Here is a 23528-nt window from a genome sequence, read left to right as displayed (position 1 = left end):
AGAAAATAAATGCGTTTGTATATTATCGAATATTCTATGAACCTATCTTATTCGTATGCAAGTTACAATATTTGCATTTTCATTTTTAATCATATTCTTTCCCATATAATCAAATAGGGACATACAACAAAAAGAATTATACTATACTATACAATAAACAAATAAATCATACTAAATATACTCATTATATTATTAAGATCTATTTTCTATCCTAAGAGAATTAATGATCCCCATTATTATTTGGAGTTTGATTACCATGTAATCCACTACTCCAATGACTATTCGTACTATATCCACTTGTAGTATTACTATTTGAACTTTCCCTTCTTACAAATCCACCTTGATTATTACTACTGTTATTTTGACTATTGTAATAAGCTGGAGAATTATTAGTATTATTATAACCACTTTGTTGTTGATTAAATTGATTATTTCCATATCCTATTTGAGGTTGTGAAGATGAATAACCATTATATCCACTATCTCTAAATCCATTATTTATATTGTATCCACTATCTCTATATGATCCATATTGACCCAGTACTGGTGCTTGTGCATATTCAGCTGAAGAAGTAGTCATGATTGATGGAGGTCGAGCTTGCTATATATTCCCAAAATTCACAATACAGTCTTAGAATCAGCTTCAGATTCCTGAAACAATGAATGATATATGACTTACCCTGATTTGAGGTGTAGCGTGAGTTGTTAATGGAGGTGGAGGAAGATAATTGGAATCATGAGTGTTGAAAGGATTCATAAGAGGGTTATTAAGTAACAAAGTTGGACTAAGTTCGAACCTAAAAGATGAAAAAAGTATAAGCTGAACATCCATCCCGAGTATGATTTTGTAATGGCAATTTATGCTTACACATGCTGTCCAACACCTTGTAAACCTCTACCGAGTTGCCTTTTATCCGGTGCTCGTTGGCATATATGAATTTGTGGTTCCTGAATCTTGGTTTCTTCTCCATATCCACTAAAGTCAATTGTAAATTAGCCTCATTGTGTATGACCAAAGACCGTACAAAAGGTAGTTCTCACTTTTTACCAGGATTATCAATTGGTTGATGTCTATGACCACCAGATCCACTGCACAAAACATTTCATTTAACAAAGCCGAGACATATCGGAATAGTAAAAAGTAGCTCACTCCCAGGTCAAACGAAGATCACTACCTGTATAAATTTGTAGTAATTTGGCAGTATCTATATGTCTAATTTCGATAAAAGGCGCAGAGATAAGTAGAAGATATGGTGGATGGAAAGCGACACTATCAGGTTTGCCTTCCCATTCAATCGCTCTTTGATCTCGATTCGGTTCACCATGTCTATATTGAAGATTATATAAGTTTAATTCCCAATAAAACAAGTCTACAACCTACCGATCAACATAAACACCAAATGCTAGAATTCAAACTCATCAGCCACATTGTTGTGCGTACAAGCGAGGAGGGAAACCCACTATCATAACATAGTAAAAATTCAGTTTCGGTAGATCTGAACATTCCAAGTGGTTTCGCAGTTTCGCATTTCTTCTGGATTTCCAATAATCTAGGATTTTCTCGAAGTTTGGCAGCTTCGAAAGAAGGTATACTACCTCCTTTCAAACTAGTAGACATTAATGATATTAGCAATCCCTTCTCCAGAAGATTTTCTCAATATCATGATAATAAGCTCACTCGGCTAGATCCATAATTTCGAAACCTTTAGAACAGACAATTGCCATTTTATGCTTTAAAAAGTGTAAACCGTAAACTTCGGCAGGAAGATAAAACATTTTATAGGGCCTGAACCATTCTGAACCTTTCCCTAAGAATCCGAATGGTCTTCTTTGCCTGGGATCTTCTGCTGATCGATTCAAGACAGGTTCGAGTATTTTGAACGTCGATGTGGTCTATTGAATTTCACTGGTCATCAGCTTCCTCTGCTTCATCATGTATTCAGACCTGTATTTGATTGAGACCACGTCGAAACATACCGTATCTTTTTTCATGGTAACTACTAATGTCCTACCGTCTAATCTACCAACAGTGAAATAAGAAATTTCTTCTCTAGGCATGGTAACTCGTTCCGGAGCAGTTTTCCATTGATTCCGACTATTACCAGATGGAACAAGAGCTTCAAGGTGATATGCGAAAAGGTTCTATTTAATTTCAATGAATGTCTCTTGTCAGTTTTTTAAGTACTTTACAGGGAATAATACACTTACATTATCAGAAAGTACAAGGAACATTCCAAATTCTTCTAAAACAGCAATATTCGTTACTTTCTTTACATGAAGTACTTTTCTCAAAGATGAAGCCTCTCCTCGAACTCCGATCCATACTCCATCTTGGCATCCAACCGCAACTAAGTTACGTCTATCTGAAGTAGCTAGAAATTCATATTATCAAGAATCAGCTTCTTATTTGTAAATGATTAGATTATGGCTTTAATTGATTTAGACTTACTGAATGGACAACTACAAGTTACTCTTCCTGTAAATTGATCTTCTTTATCTTTAGGTACAGCATAATTAGGTGCCATATAAAATGTATTTTCGCTAAGAGGGATCATTTCAAATACCTATATAACGTTGTTGAAAACATCAGTACTTGGCATCTTTAATCTCAAGCAAAGCATTAATCGAGTTGAGATCGCTAACCTTTCCAGCATCGTTAACTTCCAGTCTGAGAACCTTGGCATGTAATAATTGTTTTTTCCATTCATCTCTTGCTGATGATGAATCTGCCCATAAGGTATAAGCTCCACCTAATTGACCTTGACCAATGAAGGAAATGCTGAATGGATAAACCGTTCGATTATCTTTATCATTTGAATTATTTGTCATATCCTCAATGCTAGCATCTGTATTACTACCTCCTACACCGAAAAGTCGTCCAGTATTTCTCTGTCTAGGTAAATCAGAGAAATTACCCAAAGATAAGAGTTCAAGTGGAATAGGCTGGAAACGAGATATTGATGTGAGTATGCAATCGTAATATTATCGTAAATTGAACACTTACTCTGCGATTGATAGTATACTTGATTTGTCGATGATGATCTTTACTTCTTGATCTTGACATCCGTTCTGGTTTAGTTAAAACAACTAAAGATCAAAGAAATCTTAATCAGTCTCCAATCTCAACAAGACAAGTAAAGCGGACTCACGATAATGATCAAATAGCAAAACAACAAGTTCAGTCCAACTTCCACCAATTGAACCTTCTGGTTGTCTATAAACTTTTCCTTTATGTATAAGTTCTCTCATCGGATTAGCTAAATCAAGATCTTTGACCATTCTTGGCCAAAACCTAGATCCATCAAGTGTATGCTGAAATCCCCATAATTCAACTTTACTTTCATTTACAGCTACACCTTTTTGAGTTGCTTTTCCTAAATCCGTTATAACCTCCATGACTCCTGGTATTTGTTCTATATCAGGATGATCAGGTGGTCCAACCTCTTTGAGAGATTTTAAAATATCAGCTAAAAGTAAGTTATATCGAAGTAATCGTGGGATAGGTCGATTTATGAAATGATAAATATCTTGTCTATTCGCAGAAGGATCTTTGAGGCAAGTCTAAGGGTTAAATACGATATGATCAGTGCCGTTTTATGATGATTGTCCATGCAGTAGGACGAAGGACTCACCTGCAAGAAAGCAGCAAATTTGGGATTTCTACTTTCTTCTTCTTGTACTTTCGCTTTAGCTATAGGATAATGCGTAACATATTCCATATAAGCTTCTTGCCAATTCAGTGCCGCATCGAAAATCAAGTCAGATATCATTCCGAAATGAGGATGTTGTTCAAGCTGTCGAAATTGTAGGTTTTCCAATAACCTCGAATGAACCTCTAACAAACTTCTATAATTGTGGAAGGCTTCGTCAAGAAAAACGTCAAGTCGATTCCGATCAATGACTGCTGGATCTGCTAATCTTAGACCATTCACGAAAAGCTGACAAATCATCCTCGTATCAGCATGTTGCCTAATCTGAGGAATATTATAAGACTCACAGTTTCAATGGACTCCAGATCAGCAACGTACTCCATTTCGCCTTGAATAAGCTCCCAAATTTGCCTAAAATCATAATTTAGCTATTTTGTATTTTTCTGAGACCACACGTGTACTCACATTTGTCGCTTTTGTTCTTTCTTAAGTATTTTGTCCCTATCTTCTTGTGAAACAAGGTCATACCATTGCAGTTTTCCAGCAGGTCCACGGCCTTTACTAGCATGAAACAATTTCAATTGTGACAAACTGGAGAGACTTTGAATAGATACTAATGCTTGTCTGAGGAAATCGTAATCCGGATCATCTTGTTTCGTCGCGTTTAGTATACCTTCTAAAACAGCGGGATACCTTTGTAATTGAGTAGAAGGTCTAGTTATCAAGTATTTGACATCTCTACGACGATCATTCTCACGTATCACCCGCTACGATTGAAAAATCAGCATAGCTCAAATTCTCTTCAACCTGGACCTAACAAATATTGGCTCCTACTTACTTCAATAAATAATCTGAATTCAAGATTATCTTCCATCTCCCTACTCAAAGCTAATTCAGCTTGAGGTAATTTTCCCGTATATTCAGGATATATATTTCTAAACTCCGTAGCAGCTTGTAAAAACAAATCGCCCACAAAGAAAATGATAGGTTGTTCTCTCATTCGTATGTGAAATTCCTCTATAAGTCTCTTACAAGCTTCTTTTAATTCAAGAGCGTTATTGAATACTTCATGTATAAATGCTTCTCTTCTATATTCGTCTCTAATAATAGGTGGATTAGAATCACGTATACCTTCTATAAAGAGAGTTTCCATTGCTTGTAAATCAGCCAAATAAGCTTCTTCGGATTGTAATGCTTGATGAATAACAGCTTGGCGTGCCATTTGTTGAGGGGACAAATCTCGAAGTAAAAGAGGATCCACATCATCTTTCCAATCTCCATGTCGGATACTTGCTGGAGTTGATACTGACGCAGTGATGGTATTGTCAATCTTCTCAAGGAAAGAATTGGGGTTGGTCTTGAATGGACAACGAGGAGCGTAACATCCCTTATCACCCATACAAGATGGTGAATAACATCTTGTAGCCATTGACATCAATCCTTTTGGTAATTCAGTTGTTAAGCCATCGCCACCTGAGCCCATGCCTTCCATTTCTCCCATGAAACGGAAGACATCATCGGAAGAATCTCGTAAGGGTTTGATATCCCAATCTACCTCTACAAACCATAGTTGATTTTGAAGCGACAAAGCCGTAGCATGGGCGAAACGACGGTCGTTACCAGAAGCTCGAGTATGCGGAGGTAAGAGGTTTTGGATTGTTGTCTATATGCCGGTCATGCTACTTAGCTTAAAGGTGCGCAATGACACAGCACAGATAGCTGAACTCACAACAATGTCTTTACCCGTAAAACTTCCCACCCAAGCTATTCCAGCTTTGATATGTCTACCTCGCTCCACTTTGTCCCTAAGCTGCAATGCCATTTCGCTGATAAAAGCGGGTTGAAAAAACCTGATTTCGTTAACATCCAATTCCTCTTCTTCTTCCTCCTCTTCCTCATCCCAATTATCATCGTCATAAAGGTGTGGCTCGCCGCTTTCGTCATCATCGAAAGGATTTCTATGTGATTGATGTATTTGTAATTTCCTATTTACCCAATTTGAGGGTTGTTGAGTTTGCGCTGCCCATGAAGGCGATAGTTCCGAAGTATGAGAACGTCCAGTACGTCTACTGGATATAGAGGCAGGATGCAATGAGGAAGATATTGAGGATTGCCTTTGTGGGGTATCACCCGTACTATTATTGCTATTACTGATCTGTTGTAGCAAATTTGTAGTTGAGGAGGAAGAAGGATTCAGAGCCGAAACCGACTGAGTGTCAGAGTCATCTGCTGTCATACTGTGATTCGTTCCGTCACTCCTGGTAGACCCTTCACGCCGTATGGGTGCAGGAACAGTCTCGTTACTACTCCAAGTTCCTTCTTCATCTGCTGGTACAGCGGACTGAATTTGCGGAACAGGGAATGATACGTTGCGATTCGATGAGCTGCGCGATGGAGTAGGCGGATCCGATTGAAATGGTGCTCCAAGTATACCTCCTTGTCGTTCGAATCGTTGATCATCCCCCTTTGGCGTTGTTGGAAAAGCTTCTCCATTTGGCCCAATTGTAGCTGTACTAGCTGCCCTATTCCTATTCGCCCTTCCTTCCTCAAGATATGGCAGGCTAGGTGGACCGCTAAACCAATCCTTCTGCGTGGGAGTTCCCCTTCCACTCAAAGCCTCATTCGATATCGATGGCGGTGCCAACTCGTCCAGAGATTCCCTCCCTCCACTCTGCTCGTCCACCGTACCTAAGTCACCGAAGCGCTCCAGGATAGGTAACCAAGAATCGTGATCACTGGACATACTAGTTGGTCGACTATCGAAGCTAGATGTATGAGTCGATTGAGAGCTATTGCGGGTCACGCTTGAAGAGGACGAGGAAAAGGTCGTCGAAGAATGACCTGTGGAATAGGATTGAGATGGAACGCGAGATGGACTGGGTGATGGATATGAGTTGGAGGATGAGCTGGAGGAGGGAGTCATCGACGAAATTCTATCTCCATCCGGTGTATGATTCAGCCTGTTGATAGGTGAATGAGGAATAGGTGGCCTAGATTGGGTAAGTTGACGAGGAGGTGGAGGTAAAGGTGCGGAGATATATGAGGAGGAAGCATAAGGTTGAGAAGGCCTTGGCGGTGGTGGAGGGGGATCGCCAGCAGGAAAAGAAGGTGTTGGTCCAGAAACTGTTCTACTCCTTGAAGCCCCGGGCACACTCGGCAGAGCTCTACCTCCACCAGGGCGTAGAGGTGGTGTAGGAGACGCGGATGCTCCTTGTTGCGAAGGAGGGGTAGGAAGAGCTCTCCGACCTAAAGATCCTGTTGCGCCTGATCCAGATCCCGAAGCAGAACGGTGAGTTGGGTATGGATTTGGTGGAAGCGCTGGATGGTGGATTGGAGGCTGAGAAGGTAAAGGACGTCTGCCCACGGATCCTGATGGAGTGGTAGGACGAAATTGATCAGTATATCCAAACTCATTCAATCCTCCGCTAGGCAATCTTGGCAAGCCTGGAGCAGAGGTTTCGTAATTACCGTTGATGGGGCTACGGTCGGCGTAGGATGATTCCGTCGGGTGATTGTATGAACGAGGGGGATTGTCAAATCCATGTCTACGGTTAGGCGTTGTTGGGGACCCAGGAGGATTGGCAGAAGTATATGAAGGGGGTGTGGGTGGAAGTTGAGACATTTTAACAGAAAAACGATAGCTGAATAAATAGGATAGTGTGTGGTGTAAAATGGAACGCCTCTATGGGTTGGGCGGTTCTATACAGTGGTATGTAAGTCTAACTCTGGCATCTGTCGCAGTGCTTATTTTCGTTAAGATGTGATCGAAATTTGGGTTGTTGATGAAGATGTGTCTTGTCGGTTACCATCGGTCACACCAAAATATTTCCCTGTTCTATATGGTGAGTAACCTTTGTCTAGCTTGATCCGGGATCCTAAGCCAGTCTAATATGTGTATGTCATAGTTGCGTTTCAATAACCAAGCAATTAATCAGTCGGTTTATGCAAGAATAAAGTTGAGATATAGTTGAGTTGCGAATACCCCGCATTAAGCATTTGAGGTTCATTCGATTTGTTATTATGTTATTATGCACTCACTCATACACAGCATACAAAGTATACGTTATAGCGGAGTTATCAATTATCTCCATTTCAGGGCGGGAATTCCCGATCATTTTCTTTAATAGGGGATGCGGCCGATAAGGAAATCCTTGTAAGTTATATGAATTAATTAAAATGTTTAAGTCACGTGGCAAATTTTCAACTGACTCGTTTGGCAGGGAGTTTATTCTGTTATCTTTACAGCTCGTCTAAACATTTTACAGTAGGTGAAAAAGTTTAAACATCGTTAAAAAAAAACCCTCTTTGTGCTCATCAACGTAAAAACAATTAAACAAGACTTGGAAAAAGAGGAAAGAGGATAAATCAAGTATCTCTTACCTCACTGAGTCGAGAGGGTTATCTGATCAAAAGTCTTATTACTCTAACTCACAAATCCCCTCTATCTTTCGTTTACATAACTACACCGGAAAGCCTTGCGAAATGCTTCGAACAATTCCCCTTTGTCGACCTTCCCTCGCTTCTCGTTCAATTCGAACTTTCCCTTCTTTAGCTGCCAGAAGAACAGTACCCACTCAAACTAGATCTTATGCCGTTGCAGCACCTGCAGTCGGTTCATACGGTCAAGTAGATGGTGAACCAACTCTCAACTCTCCTTCCGAATTAGCTAGACGAATATCAGCTAAAGTCTTACCTAAATTGGAGAAACCCGACGTGAAAAAGGTATTGGTGGTTGGATCCGGTGGTTTGAGTATTGGTCAAGCTGGAGAATTCGATTATTCTGGTCAGTCCGAGCTTTTTCTTGTTGATATTATATTAAGAAGGTATCTCATTGACGTGATTGCAAAATAGGTTCACAAGCTATAAAAGCATTACGAGAATCCAACATTTCTACTATCCTCATTAACCCAAACATCGCTACTATTCAAACTTCACACCATTTGGCAAACGAAATCTACTTCCTTCCTGTTACTGCTGATTACGTCGCTTACGTTTTGGAGAAAGAAAGACCAGATGGTATCCTTTTAACCTTTGGTGGTCAATCAGCTTTGAATGTCGGTATTCAATTGGATAAAATGGGTGTACTTGAAAGATTAGGTGTCAAAGTATTGGGTACTCCGATTAGAACTTTGGAAGTTTCGGAAGATCGTGATTTATTTGTACAAGCTTTGAACGGTAAGTTCCCTGCAATTTCTTTCGAGTAAAACCTTTTTGGTTTCTGACATTGAGGAGAGTTGAGCTAAGTCATCCTTCTGAATTCCTTTAGAAATTGATATTCCCGCTGCCCAATCTACTGCCGTGTCAACAATCCAAGACGCCCTTGATGCAGCTAAAGAAATTGGTTACCCTATCATTCTTCGATCTGCTTTCTCCCTTGGTGGTCTTGGTTCAGGTTTCGCTCATGACGAAGAAGAACTTCGAAATTTGGCTGCTAAATCCCTTTCGCTTTCACCTCAAGTGTTGATCGAAAAGTCATTGAAAGGATGGAAGGAGCTTGAGTACGAGGTCGTCCGAGATGCTGCTGATGTAAGTGACTATCTTCGCAATGGAGCATCGATCCGAACGCATGGCTGATTAGTGATCTAACCTACGAATAGAATACCATCATCTGCTGTAACATGGAGAACTTTGACCCTCTTGGTACGCACACCGGTGACTCTATTGTCGTTGCCCCATCGCAAACCCTTTCCGATGATGAGTATCACATGCTCCGAACTGCTGCTATCAAGATTGTTAGACACGTCGGAGTAGTCGGTGAATGTAACGCAAGTCGATTTCGAGGATCTAAGAGGACGGCTAAGCTGATTCATTCCATTCTATAGGTACAATACGCTCTCGACCCCCACAGTCGAGATTACCGGGTTATCGAAATGAACGCTCGTCTCTCTCGATCTAGGTGAGCGGATGATGATAGACTTAATCAGGAAAAAGCAAGCTGATAATCTCGTTGCAGTGCCCTTGCTTCCAAGGCTACCGGTTATCCTCTTGCATACACTGCTGCCAAGATCGCTCTTGGTCACACCCTTCCTGAACTTCCTAATGCCGTCACTAAATCCACTACAGCTTGTTTCGAGCCATCGTTAGATTACATTGTCACTAAGATGCCTAAATGGGATTTGGCTAAATTCCAACACGTCGAGCGAAATGTCGGATCCGCCATGAAGTCAGTTGGAGAGGTCATGGCTATTGGTCGAACATTTGAAGAATCCCTTCAAAAAGCTATTCGACAAGTTGACCCCAACTTCTGTGGATTTGACGCTTACTGGAAACCTGAAGATATGGAGACCGCTTTGGCCAACAACAACGATAGACGATTGTTTGCTATTGCTCACGCTATGTTAAACCTCAATTACACCATTGATCAATTACACGATATCACCAAGATCGATAAATGGTTCTTGTACAAATTAGAAAACATTGTTACAGTTTACAAGCAACTTCAAAATACACCTTTCGAAACAGTTGACAAAGAATTGATCACCACAGCTAAGAAGACTGGATTCTCAGATTTACATATTAGTCAATTGGCAGGAGTCAAGGAAGCTGAAGTTCGAGCTAAGAGAAAATCTTTCGGAGTAACACCATTTGTGAAACGAATCGATACTCTCGCTGCTGAGTTCCCCGCCTACACCAACTACTTGTACACCACTTACAACGCTTCAACCCACGATGTCGATTTCAGTGAAAACGGAACAATGGTTTTAGGTTCAGGTGTATACAGAATTGGATCTTCAGTAGAATTCGATTGGTGTGCCGTTACGTGCTCTCGAGCTATTAGGGATCTTGGTAAAAAGACAATTATGATCAACTACAACCCCGAAACCGTATCTACCGATTTCGATGAAGCTGATAGACTCTACTTCGAAGAACTTGGTTTCGAACGTGTTATGGATATCTACGAGTTGGAAGGTGCTGAAGGTGTTGTTGTTTCTGTTGGTGGTAAGTGGCTTTTTGTCTAGTTCAAGAGGAAATGCTGATGTCTTGGCTTGGATCAGGTCAATTGCCTCAAAACATCGCTCTTCGACTCAAGAACTCTGGCGTCAACGTTCTCGGTACAGATCCCGAACAAATCGATAATGCCGAAGATAGACACAAGTTCTCTTCCATTTTGGATTCAATCGGTGTAGATCAACCAGCATGGACAGAGGCCACTTCGCTCGAATCCGCTAAAGCCTTCGCCGATAAAGTAGGATACCCTGTTCTTATTCGACCATCTTACGTTCTTTCAGGTGCAGCAATGAATACCGTATGGGATGAGGCTTCTCTTGAAAAAAATCTTACTCTCGCCACCGACGTTTCTCCATTACATCCAGTGGTTATTTCTCAATTCATCGATAACGCTCAAGAAATAGATGTAGACGCTGTTGCTTATAAGGGTGAATTACTTGTTCATGCTGTTTCGGAACACGTTGAAAATGCAGGTGTACACTCTGGTGATGCTACTTTAGTTTTACCACCATTCAGTTTACCACCAACCGAATTAGATAGTTATAAAGAAATTGCTAAAAAAGTAGCAAAAGCTTTCGAAATTTCAGGTCCATTTAATATGCAAATTATTAGAAAACCACCAACTGGAAATGAAGTACCAGAATTGAAAGTTATAGAATGTAATTTAAGAGCATCAAGATCTTTCCCATTCGTTTCAAAAGTTTTGGGTAAAAATTTTATTGATGTAGCTGCTGCTGCTATTATGGGAGAAAATGTACCTGCTCCTATTGATTTAATGAAAGAACAAAGGGATTACGTTGCTATTAAAGTACCTCAATTTTCATGGACTAGATTACCAGGTGCAGATCCTTTCTTAGGTGTTGAAATGGCTTCTACTGGTGAAGTCGCTTCATTTGGTAAAGATATACATGAAGCTTATTGGTCTGTGAGTGATTTTAATCACGCTGAACCATGATTGAATCATTATTAATTTGTGCTGTATATGATGATGATATAATAGGCAATTTTAAGTGTAAATGGATTTAAACTTCCAAAAAAAAATTCAGGTATTTTAATAGGTGGAGATATTTCAAGAAAAGAAATGCCAATAATAGCTTCAAATTTATTATCACTTGGATTTAAATTATTTACATATGATCAAAAAGTTGAATCTTTTTTAAATGAACAACCAAATTTAAATATTAAAAAAATTTATATACCTGTTAAAGATAAAAGAAAATTAAGAGAAGTTTTAGAAGAAAATGAAATTTCAACTGTAATTGATTTATCAAGATCAAGAGCAATTTCAATTAATGAAGCTGAATATGCAGCTAGAAGAGCTTCAGTTGATTTTGGAATTCCCGTAAGTAATCTTTTTGTTTTTTTTTTTTCCATTTATAAAAAAAGGAAACTTTTATACTAATTTTTATTTGGTTTAAATATATATTTTAGTTAATAAATAATGCTAAATTAGCTGTTTTATTAACTGAAACTCTTATTAAAAAATTTAATCAATCTCCTTTACCTTATGTAGAAGGTACAAATCCACCTGAAGTTAAATCTTGGAGAGAATTTGTAGGTGAAGAAAGAGCATATTAAAAAATAGATTCATCTTTCTCAAGGTTTTTTCGTTCTATACAAAGGGGTTTTTTTTTTTCTGCTTCGTATTTAATTTCATTTGAAATTTAGGAAGTATGAGAACAGATTAAATTTAGAAGGGGTATTTTTAATGCATTTACATTTGACCATTTCTTTTAAAAAAATCAAGTATATACGTTAACACTCAAATCACCAAATAAGAAAGACTGAATTAGAATACCTTAATTAAGTTGAATTCTGCCACATGATATAGTTTTAAATTTCCTTCGGCGTTATAATTTCAATTATAATTCAAACGAAATTTCCCTCTCTCGTCTATTTTTTTTTTTTTCAATTACAGAATATAGCCCTGAATGTATGGTTGTATGGTGATTATGAACTTGTGTAAGGTAGTAGTAGTAGATGGAAACCACATGCACAGTATACTCACTCTACTCTACCTCTGACTCGTTTGACAGTTGTAGTGTAACCTACGATACTCGTATTTAGCTCTTTCAATATATTAACCTTTAAAAGAGAATTCTCTTTTGACTTGTCCTATACATACATTTTATTTAAAGGTGAGTTTTCAATTTTCAATGTATAGTCAAATACAAATAGGAAGGAAGGATTGTCTTATATGGAAATGGGATATTGGAAAGAATGTTCAGAGAGTTGGTTTTGGAATGAACACCTTGAGCTCTATAAAAGGCTATATAGTAGATTTGTTAACGTTGGGATAAGGGTTGAAAGAGGATAGAATATAGATGGACTATTTAAGACTTCAATTCAAAAAGGATTTAAGGCTGATGATATATTATTCATTCATTGTTAATTACTTTTTTCTTTTTTCAACAAAATTCATCAAATATAATCATAATCTCAAACAATCAAATTTCGATAACATAATTGAAAATAAAACAATTTTATTACTTCTATTCACCTACTCACTCACCCACCATACCCATTACAGACTCCATAGGAAAACGCCAAAAGGCGCAACTTTAGGAGTTTAAAAATAAACTATCAAAATGTCGGTTGTGTCGAAGAACATCTTCGACCTTCTTGGAGGTAAGTCATTATTTATTTATTTTTTAAAAAAAACCATTATTGGAATCTAAATTGAAATAGAACTAAAACTAAAATGTAAAAATAAAATTTTAGACGACGGAGATTCAACTTCGTCTCCTGCTCCAGCTAAATCCGCTGCTCCAGCTAAAAAAGAATCTACTCCTGCTCCTCAAAGATCCGTTCCAGGATCTCAACCTAGATCTTCAGGTCAAGGTGCAAGAGGAAGAGGTTCATACCCTACAAGAGGTGGACCAAGAGCTACTTATACTTCTTCTGAACCTAGAAACTCTGGTCCTGTTTCTTCAGAAGGTAACGTTGAGGGTTCCGAAAATGCCGGTGGATTTGATGGTGAAAGACTTCGTAAGTTTGTTTTCTTTTCATTTTGATAATCCTCTTCCGTTAAAACAAACCCCAATATGCTAAATACACTCTTCTCTTACCCCAGCTCCATCAAGAAAAGGTAATCAAGGAACTGTAAGAGATGCCCACACCAAAGGACCAAGAGGAAACCGACCTGCTCGAGGAGGAGCTTCTTCCCGAAACGTTACTTCAGGTGGTCACTCATCTTACGGTTCAGGTCACTACAAAGGTGGTAAAGTTCCTGCTCAAGCTGGTGAAAGACGACAATTCGAGAGAAGAAACCAAAATGGTGGAACTGATTCTCAAAAGAAAGTTGAACACGGATGGGGTGCTAACACCGGTGAAGCTGAATTAAAGGGTGAGTTGGTGGATCATTGAAAGAATTTTTCAAGAGCTAAAATTTTTATCATTGATTTTTTAGATGAAGTTGAAGGTGAAAAGGATGCTCAAACCGAAGAAGCTCAACCTGAAACTCCCGCTCCTGAAGCTGCTGAAGAAGTCGCTACTCCTGCTGAACCAGAGGAACCAGAGGAAGTTACCAAATCATACGATGATTTCCTTGCTGAAAGAGCTCAACAAGCTCTTTCAATCCCAGGTCTTGAAAAGAAAGAAGCTAGAACCGTTTCAGGTGATCTTGAAGGTACCGCTTTTGTCCGATCTGGTGTAGAGGAATTCTTCTCCGGTAAAGTGGGTAGTTTTTTTTTTTTTCGTCTGACTTAATCATTATTGAAATAAAAGAGCTGATTATCTTCGTTTTTTTTTTTCATCTCTTTTAGTCCAAGAACACTGAAGCCAAAGCTAAAGCTCCTAAAAAGGAAAAAGTTTTCATTGAATTTGATGGAACTTTTGCTCAACCTAACCGACCTCCTAGAAAAGATAACAGAGAAGGTGGTGAACAAAGAAGAGGTGGTGGAAGAGGTGGTGCTAGAGGTGGACAAAGAGGTGGTGTAAGAGGTGGAAATGGACCTCGTGGTGGTGCAAGAGGTGGAAGAGGTGGACAAGCAGGTATTAACGCAAATGATACAAATGCTTTCCCTGCTCTTGGTGCTTAAAAAAGCTCATCATATCATTTTGTTTTTTTACCTCCTCTATTCTTTCACTCAAATTTGAAGAAGATAAGGAGAGTTTTTGTTTTTAAAAAATAAAATCAAATTAAACAGGAATTTTTTTATATATTTTCCTAGTTTATTTATTATTATATAAGAATCCATAAAAAAAATGAAACATTCATCATATACGCGCTTTCAATTATCTTTCCCTTTTTATTTCTTTAAAATTTGATAATTTACTTACTTACTTACTTGATAAATTGGAAAAAATCATCATCATCATCATCATCATCATCATCAATATTATTATCCTAAAGCATTCATGTGCATTAATTTTTTATGTGAAGTTGCATTGATGCATACGTAGTAGAATATTTTTGAATAGTACTTGGCATTTGGCATTCGTCAGTCTACTAATTAACCCAGTCATGCGATTAGGATTACCCCAGTACTGCCGTGTTTTAATTTGTTTAAATGGGTGAATTACATAAATTAAAGCGGGATACTAATGCACAGTCATACAAGTAAGTACTTGATGATGGCCACTCGATTATATATGTTACATTTAACATTGGAGTATTGTTCAACTACTAAATTGTATTTGATAAGTAATTAATTTAATCCTTTCATCAATTCAATCACTTATTTTAAAATAACATCCTATATCATTCATTGTCAGACTACAACTATTACAAATCGGATTGATTGATATCAAGTCGAGCTTCGTTTGAGACTGATATCAAATATCTCCAACTCTAACACAGCCTTTTAAATTGAATTCACATAAATCCACTCATATCTGAATTAGTCAAAGTAAATCAGTATCCTAAGGGAGAAGGAAGAATTCATCATTTGAGATATTGTTTGATAAGTATAAAAAGGAAAATCATTAAAATATAATCATCCAAAGATGTCTGAAGAAACTCCAATTAAAGCTGTACAAGTTAAATTAGTACTTTTAGGTAAGTTATATTCTTTTCATTTTGACTTGGTCCTTCGAATATGAAAAAGTAATAAATGCAAGAAAGAAGGTGTATGATAGAAAACTAATTATAATCATGGGATTATAATTTTCGATATTGATTAATTAATGTGAATGTCGAAGTGCTAATTATACTTGGTCTTATCTTATCATACTCGCCACCCTTTCACTTCCCACTCTCAACGTGTATCTCCAATTATAAACCCTTCATCTGCATCTACAAACATTTTCGTCATGAATTTCCTTTTCTCTTTAATCTTCACACTCACCACACTCACAAACTTACGGATCGACTCAAACATCATTCAGGCGAAGCTGCCGTAGGAAAATCTTCATTAGTACTTAGATTTTGTCAAGGTGATTTTAACGAAAATACTTCACCAACTATTGGTGCTGCTTTCTTGACACAAAGTGAGTGAATGATCTCCCTCCTTTCGTTAAGATCAAACGGTGTAACGAGGAAAATCAAGCCTGTCCAAAAGGAAGGATTGCTCCGTTTATAATTAGAGGCAACGACTAAGAATAATTGAAATGGGTACCAATCCTGTTCGCATTCATTATGGTCGTTTTGCAATACGAGGTGTATGAGAGAAGTTTTGTGAAGCATTATATCGCTTACGGTTCCATTTGATTTCCAGAATGTCGTCTAGAAAACAGGATTGTCAAATTCGAGATCTGGTAAGTCAGCTAGTGTAATTCATGCTATAATGAAGGTGATGCTAAATGTCGGGTTACAGGGATACCGCTGGTCAAGGTTAGCTCAAAATTGACGCATTGATGAGGTGTCATATAGCTGACTCCACTCGTGAACAGAGCGATTCCACTCCCTCGCACCTATGTATTATAGAAATGCTCAAGCTGCTGTGGTCGTTTATGACATAACAAAAGCTGTAAGTCAAAATGTCTTTGCGACGCTACCAAAAAGTTGGAAGCAATTTTCCAATGGTTAGCGTTGCGGACCGCGAGCTTGCGATGCAATAATGCTGATGACTGCATTTAACCCTTAGGCATCACTCGAAAAGGCGAAAGCGTGGGTCAAGGAATTGCAGAGACAAGCAAATGCCAATATCGTGATTGCGTTGGTCGGTAACAAGGTATGTTGGCTTAAAGTATTATATACTAGCCATGCTTGCTTGAGATTGTCGTGCTGATCCCATGATATGTAAAACCTACAGGTTGATTTAGTTTCTGACTCCACAACTAAACCGACGGAACCTACAAAAGTGAAAACAGAAGAGAATGAGGAAGAGACAGAAGATAACGAAGTTGATGCAGAAGAAGGAGAAGAAGAAGAAACTACACCTTCTCCTGCGGAAGAAAATACAAGTGATGATATTAGACAAGTTCCTACTGCTGAAGCAGAGGCATATGCTAAAGAGAGCGGTTTATTGTTTTTTGAAGCATCCGCTAAAACTGGTCACAATGTAGGAGAAATATTTACCGAAATTGGTAAGTTTATTTGGGATTCTAGTTAGTCTAAATGATTTGAAAAGGAATCGCTAAGATCTTAAAATTTTTAATAATAGCTAAAACAATTCCATTTGATACTATTTCACCTAAACCAACAACAACCTCATCAGGTAATAATAGAAGATCAACAAATAATAATGAAAATAATAATGTTAATCTTGGTGATAATCAACAAGCTAAGAAAGGTGGATGTTGTTAAATTTATTAAAAAAAAATTCGGATAAATTTGTGTGATATGATGGATTTGTGTGTGTGTAATGATTTACAGAAAAATCTGCTTTCAAGTGAACTTTGAATTTAGTTTTAAATTTAAAGATCTAAATGTGTTCTACCCTTTCTTGTTTTTTTTTTTTTTGTTCCTGATTGATATTGTATATATTTTTTAGTTAGTTATGATCTATGATTTGATGGATTTGATCTTTTTTCCGAATTATGCCTGGATTCAAACCAAGAATCTTATTCATTCGTTCACGAGGGATTATGACCACATGTAGAATCTACTTGTGATTGAGCATACAAAGTTGATGAATAATTCACTCTAATCTAAACTCTGTTGAATTCATCAAAATGCATATATTCTAAATTCAAGTAGATGCAAGCATTTTTCCTATATTTATATATATATATATATATCATATATATATCAAATCTCTATTCCCCTTCCCTTTTAAAAAATTTCCTTTTATTTACTCATTCCAAAATTGTACTTCAGGTAAACCAGGTTGAGAATTTTCAATTTTAATTAAATCATAATTTTCTTTATTTGATAATTCTTCTTTATTATTATTTTTTAAATTTTCTTTTATTTCATTAATTGAAATTACTTCAACATTTGTAAATTTAGCAGAAGATTTAATATATGGAATTAAAATTTTTAATGTATTTAATTCATTAAATGATAAACTTCTTTCAAATGCATCTTCACCTTCAATTTGTAATTTTTTCTATTTTTATCAAAATAAAAAAAAAAAAAAAAAAAACAACATCAATTAGTCAATCATTCAATTCATGATTTAACAATTTCAAATTGAAAAAAAATCTTTTTCACTCACTTTAATTTGTTGTACAAATGGCATAACTTTTTTATCTTTTATTAAACCACTTTCAGATAAAAGTTCTCTTAATTTAATTTCATTAATTTCTTTTATTCCATTTAGGTTATATGATTTTTTAATTAAATCAATTACTTTTTCTTGCCATTCAGGATAATTTTCAGCAACATAAATTCTAGTTTGTTTTGGTTTATTTGAATCATATGTTGTTGTTGATTTTCCTTTACCTTTTTTTTTATTTAAATTTGATTCTGCAGAACGTAATTTATCGACAACTTGTTTCATATATTCATTTTGTTCTAAAATTGATTTTTCAATAGGTTTTGAAATTTTTGGAAATTTAGCTTGTTGAATATCTGTTTTTTCACCTAAAACATTTTTCCAAATATGTTCAGAATAATGTGGTGTAAATGGTGTAATTAATAATGTATTATTTCTAATCCATTTAAATACCATTTCTTTATGCATTCCTTGTCCACCATTTGAAGGATCTGAAATTAATCTATACCAATTTCTAGCATTTTCAAAATCGTATAATCCTGATTTAAGTGCAGATTTGAATTCCATTCTAAAAAATAACCAAATCTGTTAAATTATCATCGACACAATATAAAAGCCCAGCTGATCACTTACTGATCAAAGTATTTGTAAGTTGACTCAATTAAGGCATCCATCTCTGCTTGGAAACCTTTATCGAATTCGTTGAATTCGCCTGTTCGAAGAGTAGATTCAATCGATTTCATCTCCTCTGCCCAAAGACAAGCAGTATGTAATCGAAGAATAGCAGCATTGGCGACGGTTTCCTCGAAGCTGCATCAACAAGTCAATACAACTATTACTGGGTAAGTAAACACGTCGAGATCGACCTACTTTGCATCGGTGATATCGTCACCCGCATCGGCAAGGGTGAATCTTGCGGCATCTGCTCCATACTTCTTGGTAGCTTCTCTCATGGTCAAGAAGTTTCCAGTTGATTTGGACATCTTCTTTCCGTTCAACATCAAATGTCCATTCGTTCGTACAGCTCTGGGCCATTGTTTCTCAGGGAAGAGCGCAGCATGAACGTAGATCCAGAAAGTCAAGTGGTTAGGGATCAAATCTTTACCTGATGATCGGACATCAACGGGGTAGAAATAGGAGAAGTGATATTTAAGTTGAGCGGCTTTCTCGGCCTCGACGGGTGAATTTTCAGGTAATTCACCAGATCCAAGGACGTATTCCCATACTTCATCAGTCATTTGTTCAGGTTTGATACCTAAAGGTCCAGGGTTTTTACCAAACATGTCCTCATGCAACAAGTTGGCAATTGTGTAATATGACATGTAAATGGTTGAATCGGATAAAGACTCGACGAGCCATACAGGATCCCAGGGGAGTTTTGAACCTAAACCATATGATCGCGCACAAGCCCACTTATTGAGCCAGTTGAGAACGGCTTCGAAAGCGTTTCGAGTTTCGGTCTGGTATGTGTTCATTTGTTCAAGGAGCCTGACATACAAAATTGATTAGCCGATAATAATAATATCTATAGCAATTGGTTACCTACTTGAACGCAGAAGCCTTCCAGCTGTCCTCTCCGTAATCGAGATACCACTGATCCACCAAAGCTACCACACATACATCGGCGGATCGCGAAATGACTTCGCTTTCAGGCTCAGCATAAGCGGTAGCAAGTCCAGCATCGATCATTTGTTGTCTGACTTTAGGTTTAGCATCTTGAACAGTTTCACCTTTGAAGTCACCAATAACCATCACACCGTTGTAGAAACCTTCTTTGTAAGTCAAATCCTTTGCTTCAGCAAGTTTATCCTTATCTCGTTGAGACTGGATCTTGAGCTCGTTACAGAGGAATTCAGCGGCCATATCACCGTATTTAGGGGTTTTGAGGACAGGGATAGGGTCGACAGCTGCCCATTCGGGTTTGATTTTGTACATCTCAGCTTTCTTTCTCAAGTCCATGAGCGTTCGGTAATCGTCTGGTGAATCGGATGGTACGGAGGTAACCACACCGGTTCCCTGATAGAGATATAAGCTTGAGTTAAAAAGCACTTCTGTTTTTAGCTTACCTTGGTAGCGAGAACCCCTTCCATTGGAAGAACGTAAACTTCCTTAGCAATACCGAATGGAGGTGCAACTTTAGTACCAAGCAATTCTGAACCAATAACATCTGCAACTTTCTCTACTCGCCCGCTTTCACCCTCAAAGATACCTTGGAAAGCCATGTTACGGGCAGCTCGTTCGGTGATAAGATAAAGTTCGTTGTGGGCGGATTCGAAGAGACCGTATTTGAGAGTGGGTCCGACGAAACAATTAGTTTGGCCGTACCTGTTCAGATATCTGTCAGTTTATACTCGACTCAATCTGCCTAGACTGACTCACATGGTTTCCGGTCGAAGAGTAGCAGCTACCATCCAGACTTTCTTTCCTCCTACAGCTTGCTTGACCTCACTTGTAACTTCTGGTCCCCATTCAAGAACTTCCATCTTAACAGCGGTGTATTCTTGGGGATTAACGGCTTCTCCAGACTGACGATCGTGATCCATACATGGTTGACCGTCTTTTGGCGAGTAGATTGTATATCTTTTACCGAATTTCACTTTACCTTGTTGGTAAAGTTTGTTCATTTGCCATCGAACGAAAGAATCGTAGTATGGGTTTGCTTCAGCTAGAAAGGGTTTAACATTCTCATCAGCTTTATTCTTCTACCTGCAAACCGGCAGATGATCCTTATTTTCAGAAATGCTCCCAGCCTTGACGGCGGATTTTCATCCACGAGGGGAAATTCCAACTTGGTGGTAGGGTGAGAGGGAAGACAACGATGCTTACTAGTCAAAAATTGTCTTCTCCAATCCACTCTAGCTCCTAATCCTGTTAAATCTTCCTTAGCGATAGGTGGGAAATAAGTTAACCAGTAATAAGGATCAGCAAATTTTTTAAGTTCTTCTCTAGGTACACCAATTAATTCAAGAATTTGAAATTGATATGTTAATCCAGTTGATTTAGCATTTAATTTTCCTTTTTTACCTTTTGATGGATCTGTAGATTCTAATGATTTTGCTGGAAGTGCTGTTGTAGTTGGAACAGGAGGTGCAGATGTAGAAGAATCTTCTTCTGTATCTTCTTTATATCCTGAAAAATCTTCTCCGAAAAGTTCCATTTCTCTTATTAATTTATCTGAAGCAGCCTAAAATCAATATAAAACTCCTATCAGCTTTCTTATATCTCATAATACATTTTTTTATCTTGTATAAAAAAACTCTACCTTAATTGGCATTCCAGTAGCATGATATCCTACAGGGAATAAAACTTTTTTACCCCTCATTCTTTCGAAACCAGCTGCAAATTCAATTTTACTAATTGTAAAAGCATGTCCTAAATGAAGAGAACCATTCATATACGCATAAGGAAAAGTACCAAACCATTTTGGATATTTCTTTTGTAATTCTTCCATAGATTGACCAGAAGCGAAGAAATCAGCATATGATTTAATTCCTTCAGGAAGAGGTGGTGGATTAGCTTCAAATGATTGAGAGGTAGACCATGATTTTTGAGCTGAAGATTCGAGAGCAATCAAATAATCTCTCTTATCCGTCTATTCAATACAATCACATTAGCTAAAAGCCGAAGTTTATAGAAGAAAGTGGAAGTTGACGTACCTTCTCCATGACTACTACTGAACCAGCTTTGGCATCGTGATTGACTGCAGCTGCCATATTGCGAGTTTGTCCTATAGTCCGAGCTGTTTTAAAAGAAAGTTGATTTTTGGTGATAAGAGATAAAGCGTTCGGGATGATTTGCCGAAAGCGCGAAATCTTGTTCTATGACGAGAGACGAGTATACTCTTTCCCTCGTCTATGTTTGTACGAGAGGTGATAGTAAGATGATTGCGACTTGTATGAAATGAGAAGGTTACAATAGTACTTGTTTTTTTATCTTTAACGAGTCGGTTATTCAGAAAAAGTTGGGACATTTCACCAGCAACCGGTCATAGCAGATAATATTTTAATGACGTGGCATTTTATCAATATCCTAACATCTTTATCTCATTGACCTTGTTTTGGTATACAAATTAGGGAACTCATATGCATGATTATCTAACAGCTTGCACTACTACAACTTCTTACCAGGCTGCTGTAATATTTTCACCCCTGATCTACCTATGTAACTGAACCCGCTCCATATCGTTGTACCGGCGACAGTCCACCTAAATTATGGCTTATCAGTGAGGTAATCACCAAACATTGTTGAGCCGACTTACTGTAATGCTTGCAGAGGTATAGCTATAGAGTAGCCTAACAAAGGAGAGACTGTAGTCAGACCCATCAGCAAAAGTTGGAGAGCGGTATTGATCTACACAATATCGTTAGCTTGTTGTGGCTTAGTTTACGAAGTATGGAAAAAGCTTACCTTGCTGATTTGAGTAGGTTTTACCTCAGCAGAAGGTATAGACACATCAAAGTATCTTTTAAGAGTTCGCTGAAAGGCGAATATATCAGCTGATAACACAATTGATCTTAGCAAGTATAACGTACTGGTTTAGGTAACGAGATAAACCTGAAATAGAATGCTGAGATTGATAATCCTAAATCCCTTCCGAAAATCAATATGGCTAGTGGTACTATCAAACAATCATTAGCTTCCGTCACAACTTACATGGGCAATAAAGCTGACTTACAAGGTAATAAGCCCGACCAAGCTAAAGTTCCGACTAAGGTAGTCATCAAAGCTTTATCCGCTGCTGGGTCAAGTATGGATCCTAGAACCGAACGGGAATTATACCGCCTAGCTAACCATCCATCCAGCTGTTCCAATTGACTTTGTAAGCCATATGGGATTTATGGTTGTAAATCTATGCTCACCCAATCTGAGACTCCACTGGCAAACAATATACCAGTCGCCCAAGCAAAATCTCCTTCCACGATTGTATATCCTAAAAACGGACATGCCAGTATTCTTGCTAATGTTAAAGCATTTGGAATTGTATAAGGTGATTCATGTAACTCGACTGCGTCTGATGCCGGTAATGGTGGTATAGAAGTGGCTGGTTGGGGTTCCTACAAATCAGATTTTAGCCGGGTACATGGCCAATGGAGAGCAAAGAAGATGAACAAACAATAGATGACGAGGCTGGAATATTAGGTTGATCTTTCGGTAAAGGCTTGTCGCTCAAGTGCCTTCTTCCTATCAATGTAGGCAAATATCGTATGGCCAATCGTCCAGGGGCATTCTTCTTATTACTAAGTGATGTTAATTGTCTTGCAACATGATGACTTCTGATTCTGACTTGAATAATTTGCGATTGTAACTGTTGCACGGTACGTCTATATGGTAAATCTGTAGCGATGAAAAATCCTCGAGTGTGCACGGACAGGACCATCTTGACTGGAGT

The 23528-nt window shown here is 37.8% G+C and overlaps 6 protein-coding genes across 6 annotated transcripts; 3 read left to right on the top strand and 3 right to left on the bottom strand.

Moving 5' to 3' along the window:
- Positions 1 to 220: 220 nt before the first annotated feature.
- On the bottom strand, positions 221 to 7272 carry I206_100083 (uncharacterized protein; the record flags this gene model as incomplete). Its single annotated transcript, XM_070202124.1, has 19 exons — positions 221 to 601; positions 680 to 797; positions 869 to 976; positions 1042 to 1089; positions 1151 to 1327; positions 1382 to 1403; positions 1462 to 1607; positions 1679 to 1893; positions 1978 to 2142; positions 2209 to 2372; positions 2450 to 2564; positions 2644 to 2943; positions 3005 to 3087; positions 3150 to 3561; positions 3633 to 3938; positions 3998 to 4061; positions 4116 to 4417; positions 4489 to 5313; positions 5380 to 7272. 19 exons carry the CDS (start codon positions 7270 to 7272, stop codon positions 221 to 223), a joined length of 5844 nt encoding a protein of 1947 aa, XP_070058225.1.
- An 860-nt stretch (positions 7273 to 8132) lies between these two features.
- Positions 8133 to 12176, top strand: I206_100082 (carbamoyl-phosphate synthase arginine-specific large chain; the record flags this gene model as incomplete). Its single annotated transcript, XM_070202123.1, has 9 exons — positions 8133 to 8433; positions 8502 to 8825; positions 8917 to 9176; positions 9248 to 9415; positions 9473 to 9546; positions 9604 to 10589; positions 10646 to 11523; positions 11599 to 11940; positions 12030 to 12176. 9 exons carry the CDS (start codon positions 8133 to 8135, stop codon positions 12174 to 12176), a joined length of 3480 nt encoding a protein of 1159 aa, XP_070058224.1.
- Positions 12177 to 13186: 1010 nt separating this feature from the next.
- Positions 13187 to 14638, top strand: I206_100081 (uncharacterized protein; the record flags this gene model as incomplete). Its single annotated transcript, XM_070202122.1, has 5 exons — positions 13187 to 13226; positions 13320 to 13586; positions 13672 to 13944; positions 14008 to 14273; positions 14363 to 14638. The coding sequence occupies 5 exons, from the start codon at positions 13187 to 13189 to the stop codon at positions 14636 to 14638; spliced, it is 1122 nt and encodes a 373-aa protein (XP_070058223.1).
- Positions 14639 to 15545: 907 nt separating this feature from the next.
- Positions 15546 to 17286, top strand: I206_100080 (uncharacterized protein; the record flags this gene model as incomplete). The annotated part of the gene is made up of 8 exons (XM_019159579.1): positions 15546 to 15597; positions 15927 to 16028; positions 16256 to 16295; positions 16355 to 16371; positions 16431 to 16507; positions 16625 to 16711; positions 16793 to 17066; positions 17144 to 17286. 8 exons carry the CDS (start codon positions 15546 to 15548, stop codon positions 17284 to 17286), a joined length of 792 nt encoding a protein of 263 aa, XP_019007443.1.
- Positions 17287 to 17773: 487 nt separating this feature from the next.
- On the bottom strand, positions 17774 to 21852 carry I206_100079 (leucine-tRNA ligase; the record flags this gene model as incomplete). The annotated part of the gene is made up of 10 exons (XM_019159578.1): positions 17774 to 18031; positions 18140 to 18707; positions 18773 to 18949; positions 19010 to 19627; positions 19686 to 20155; positions 20206 to 20464; positions 20519 to 20804; positions 20966 to 21323; positions 21402 to 21731; positions 21796 to 21852. 10 exons carry the CDS (start codon positions 21850 to 21852, stop codon positions 17774 to 17776), a joined length of 3381 nt encoding a protein of 1126 aa, XP_019007442.1.
- Positions 21853 to 22249: 397 nt separating this feature from the next.
- Positions 22250 to 23516, bottom strand: I206_100078 (uncharacterized protein; the record flags this gene model as incomplete). The annotated part of the gene is made up of 7 exons (XM_019159577.1): positions 22250 to 22343; positions 22398 to 22489; positions 22547 to 22615; positions 22672 to 22757; positions 22815 to 22941; positions 22999 to 23193; positions 23253 to 23516. 7 exons carry the CDS (start codon positions 23514 to 23516, stop codon positions 22250 to 22252), a joined length of 927 nt encoding a protein of 308 aa, XP_019007441.1.
- Between the last annotated feature and the right edge of the window lie 12 nt (positions 23517 to 23528).

This window comes from Kwoniella pini, chromosome 1 (genome assembly GCF_000512605.2).
Source record: "Kwoniella pini CBS 10737 chromosome 1, complete sequence".
Classification (NCBI taxonomy): Eukaryota; Fungi; Basidiomycota; class Tremellomycetes; order Tremellales; family Cryptococcaceae; genus Kwoniella; species Kwoniella pini.
The sequence above is the reverse complement of the archived record's forward strand: the minus strand, read 5'-3'. Positions and strand labels throughout refer to the sequence as shown.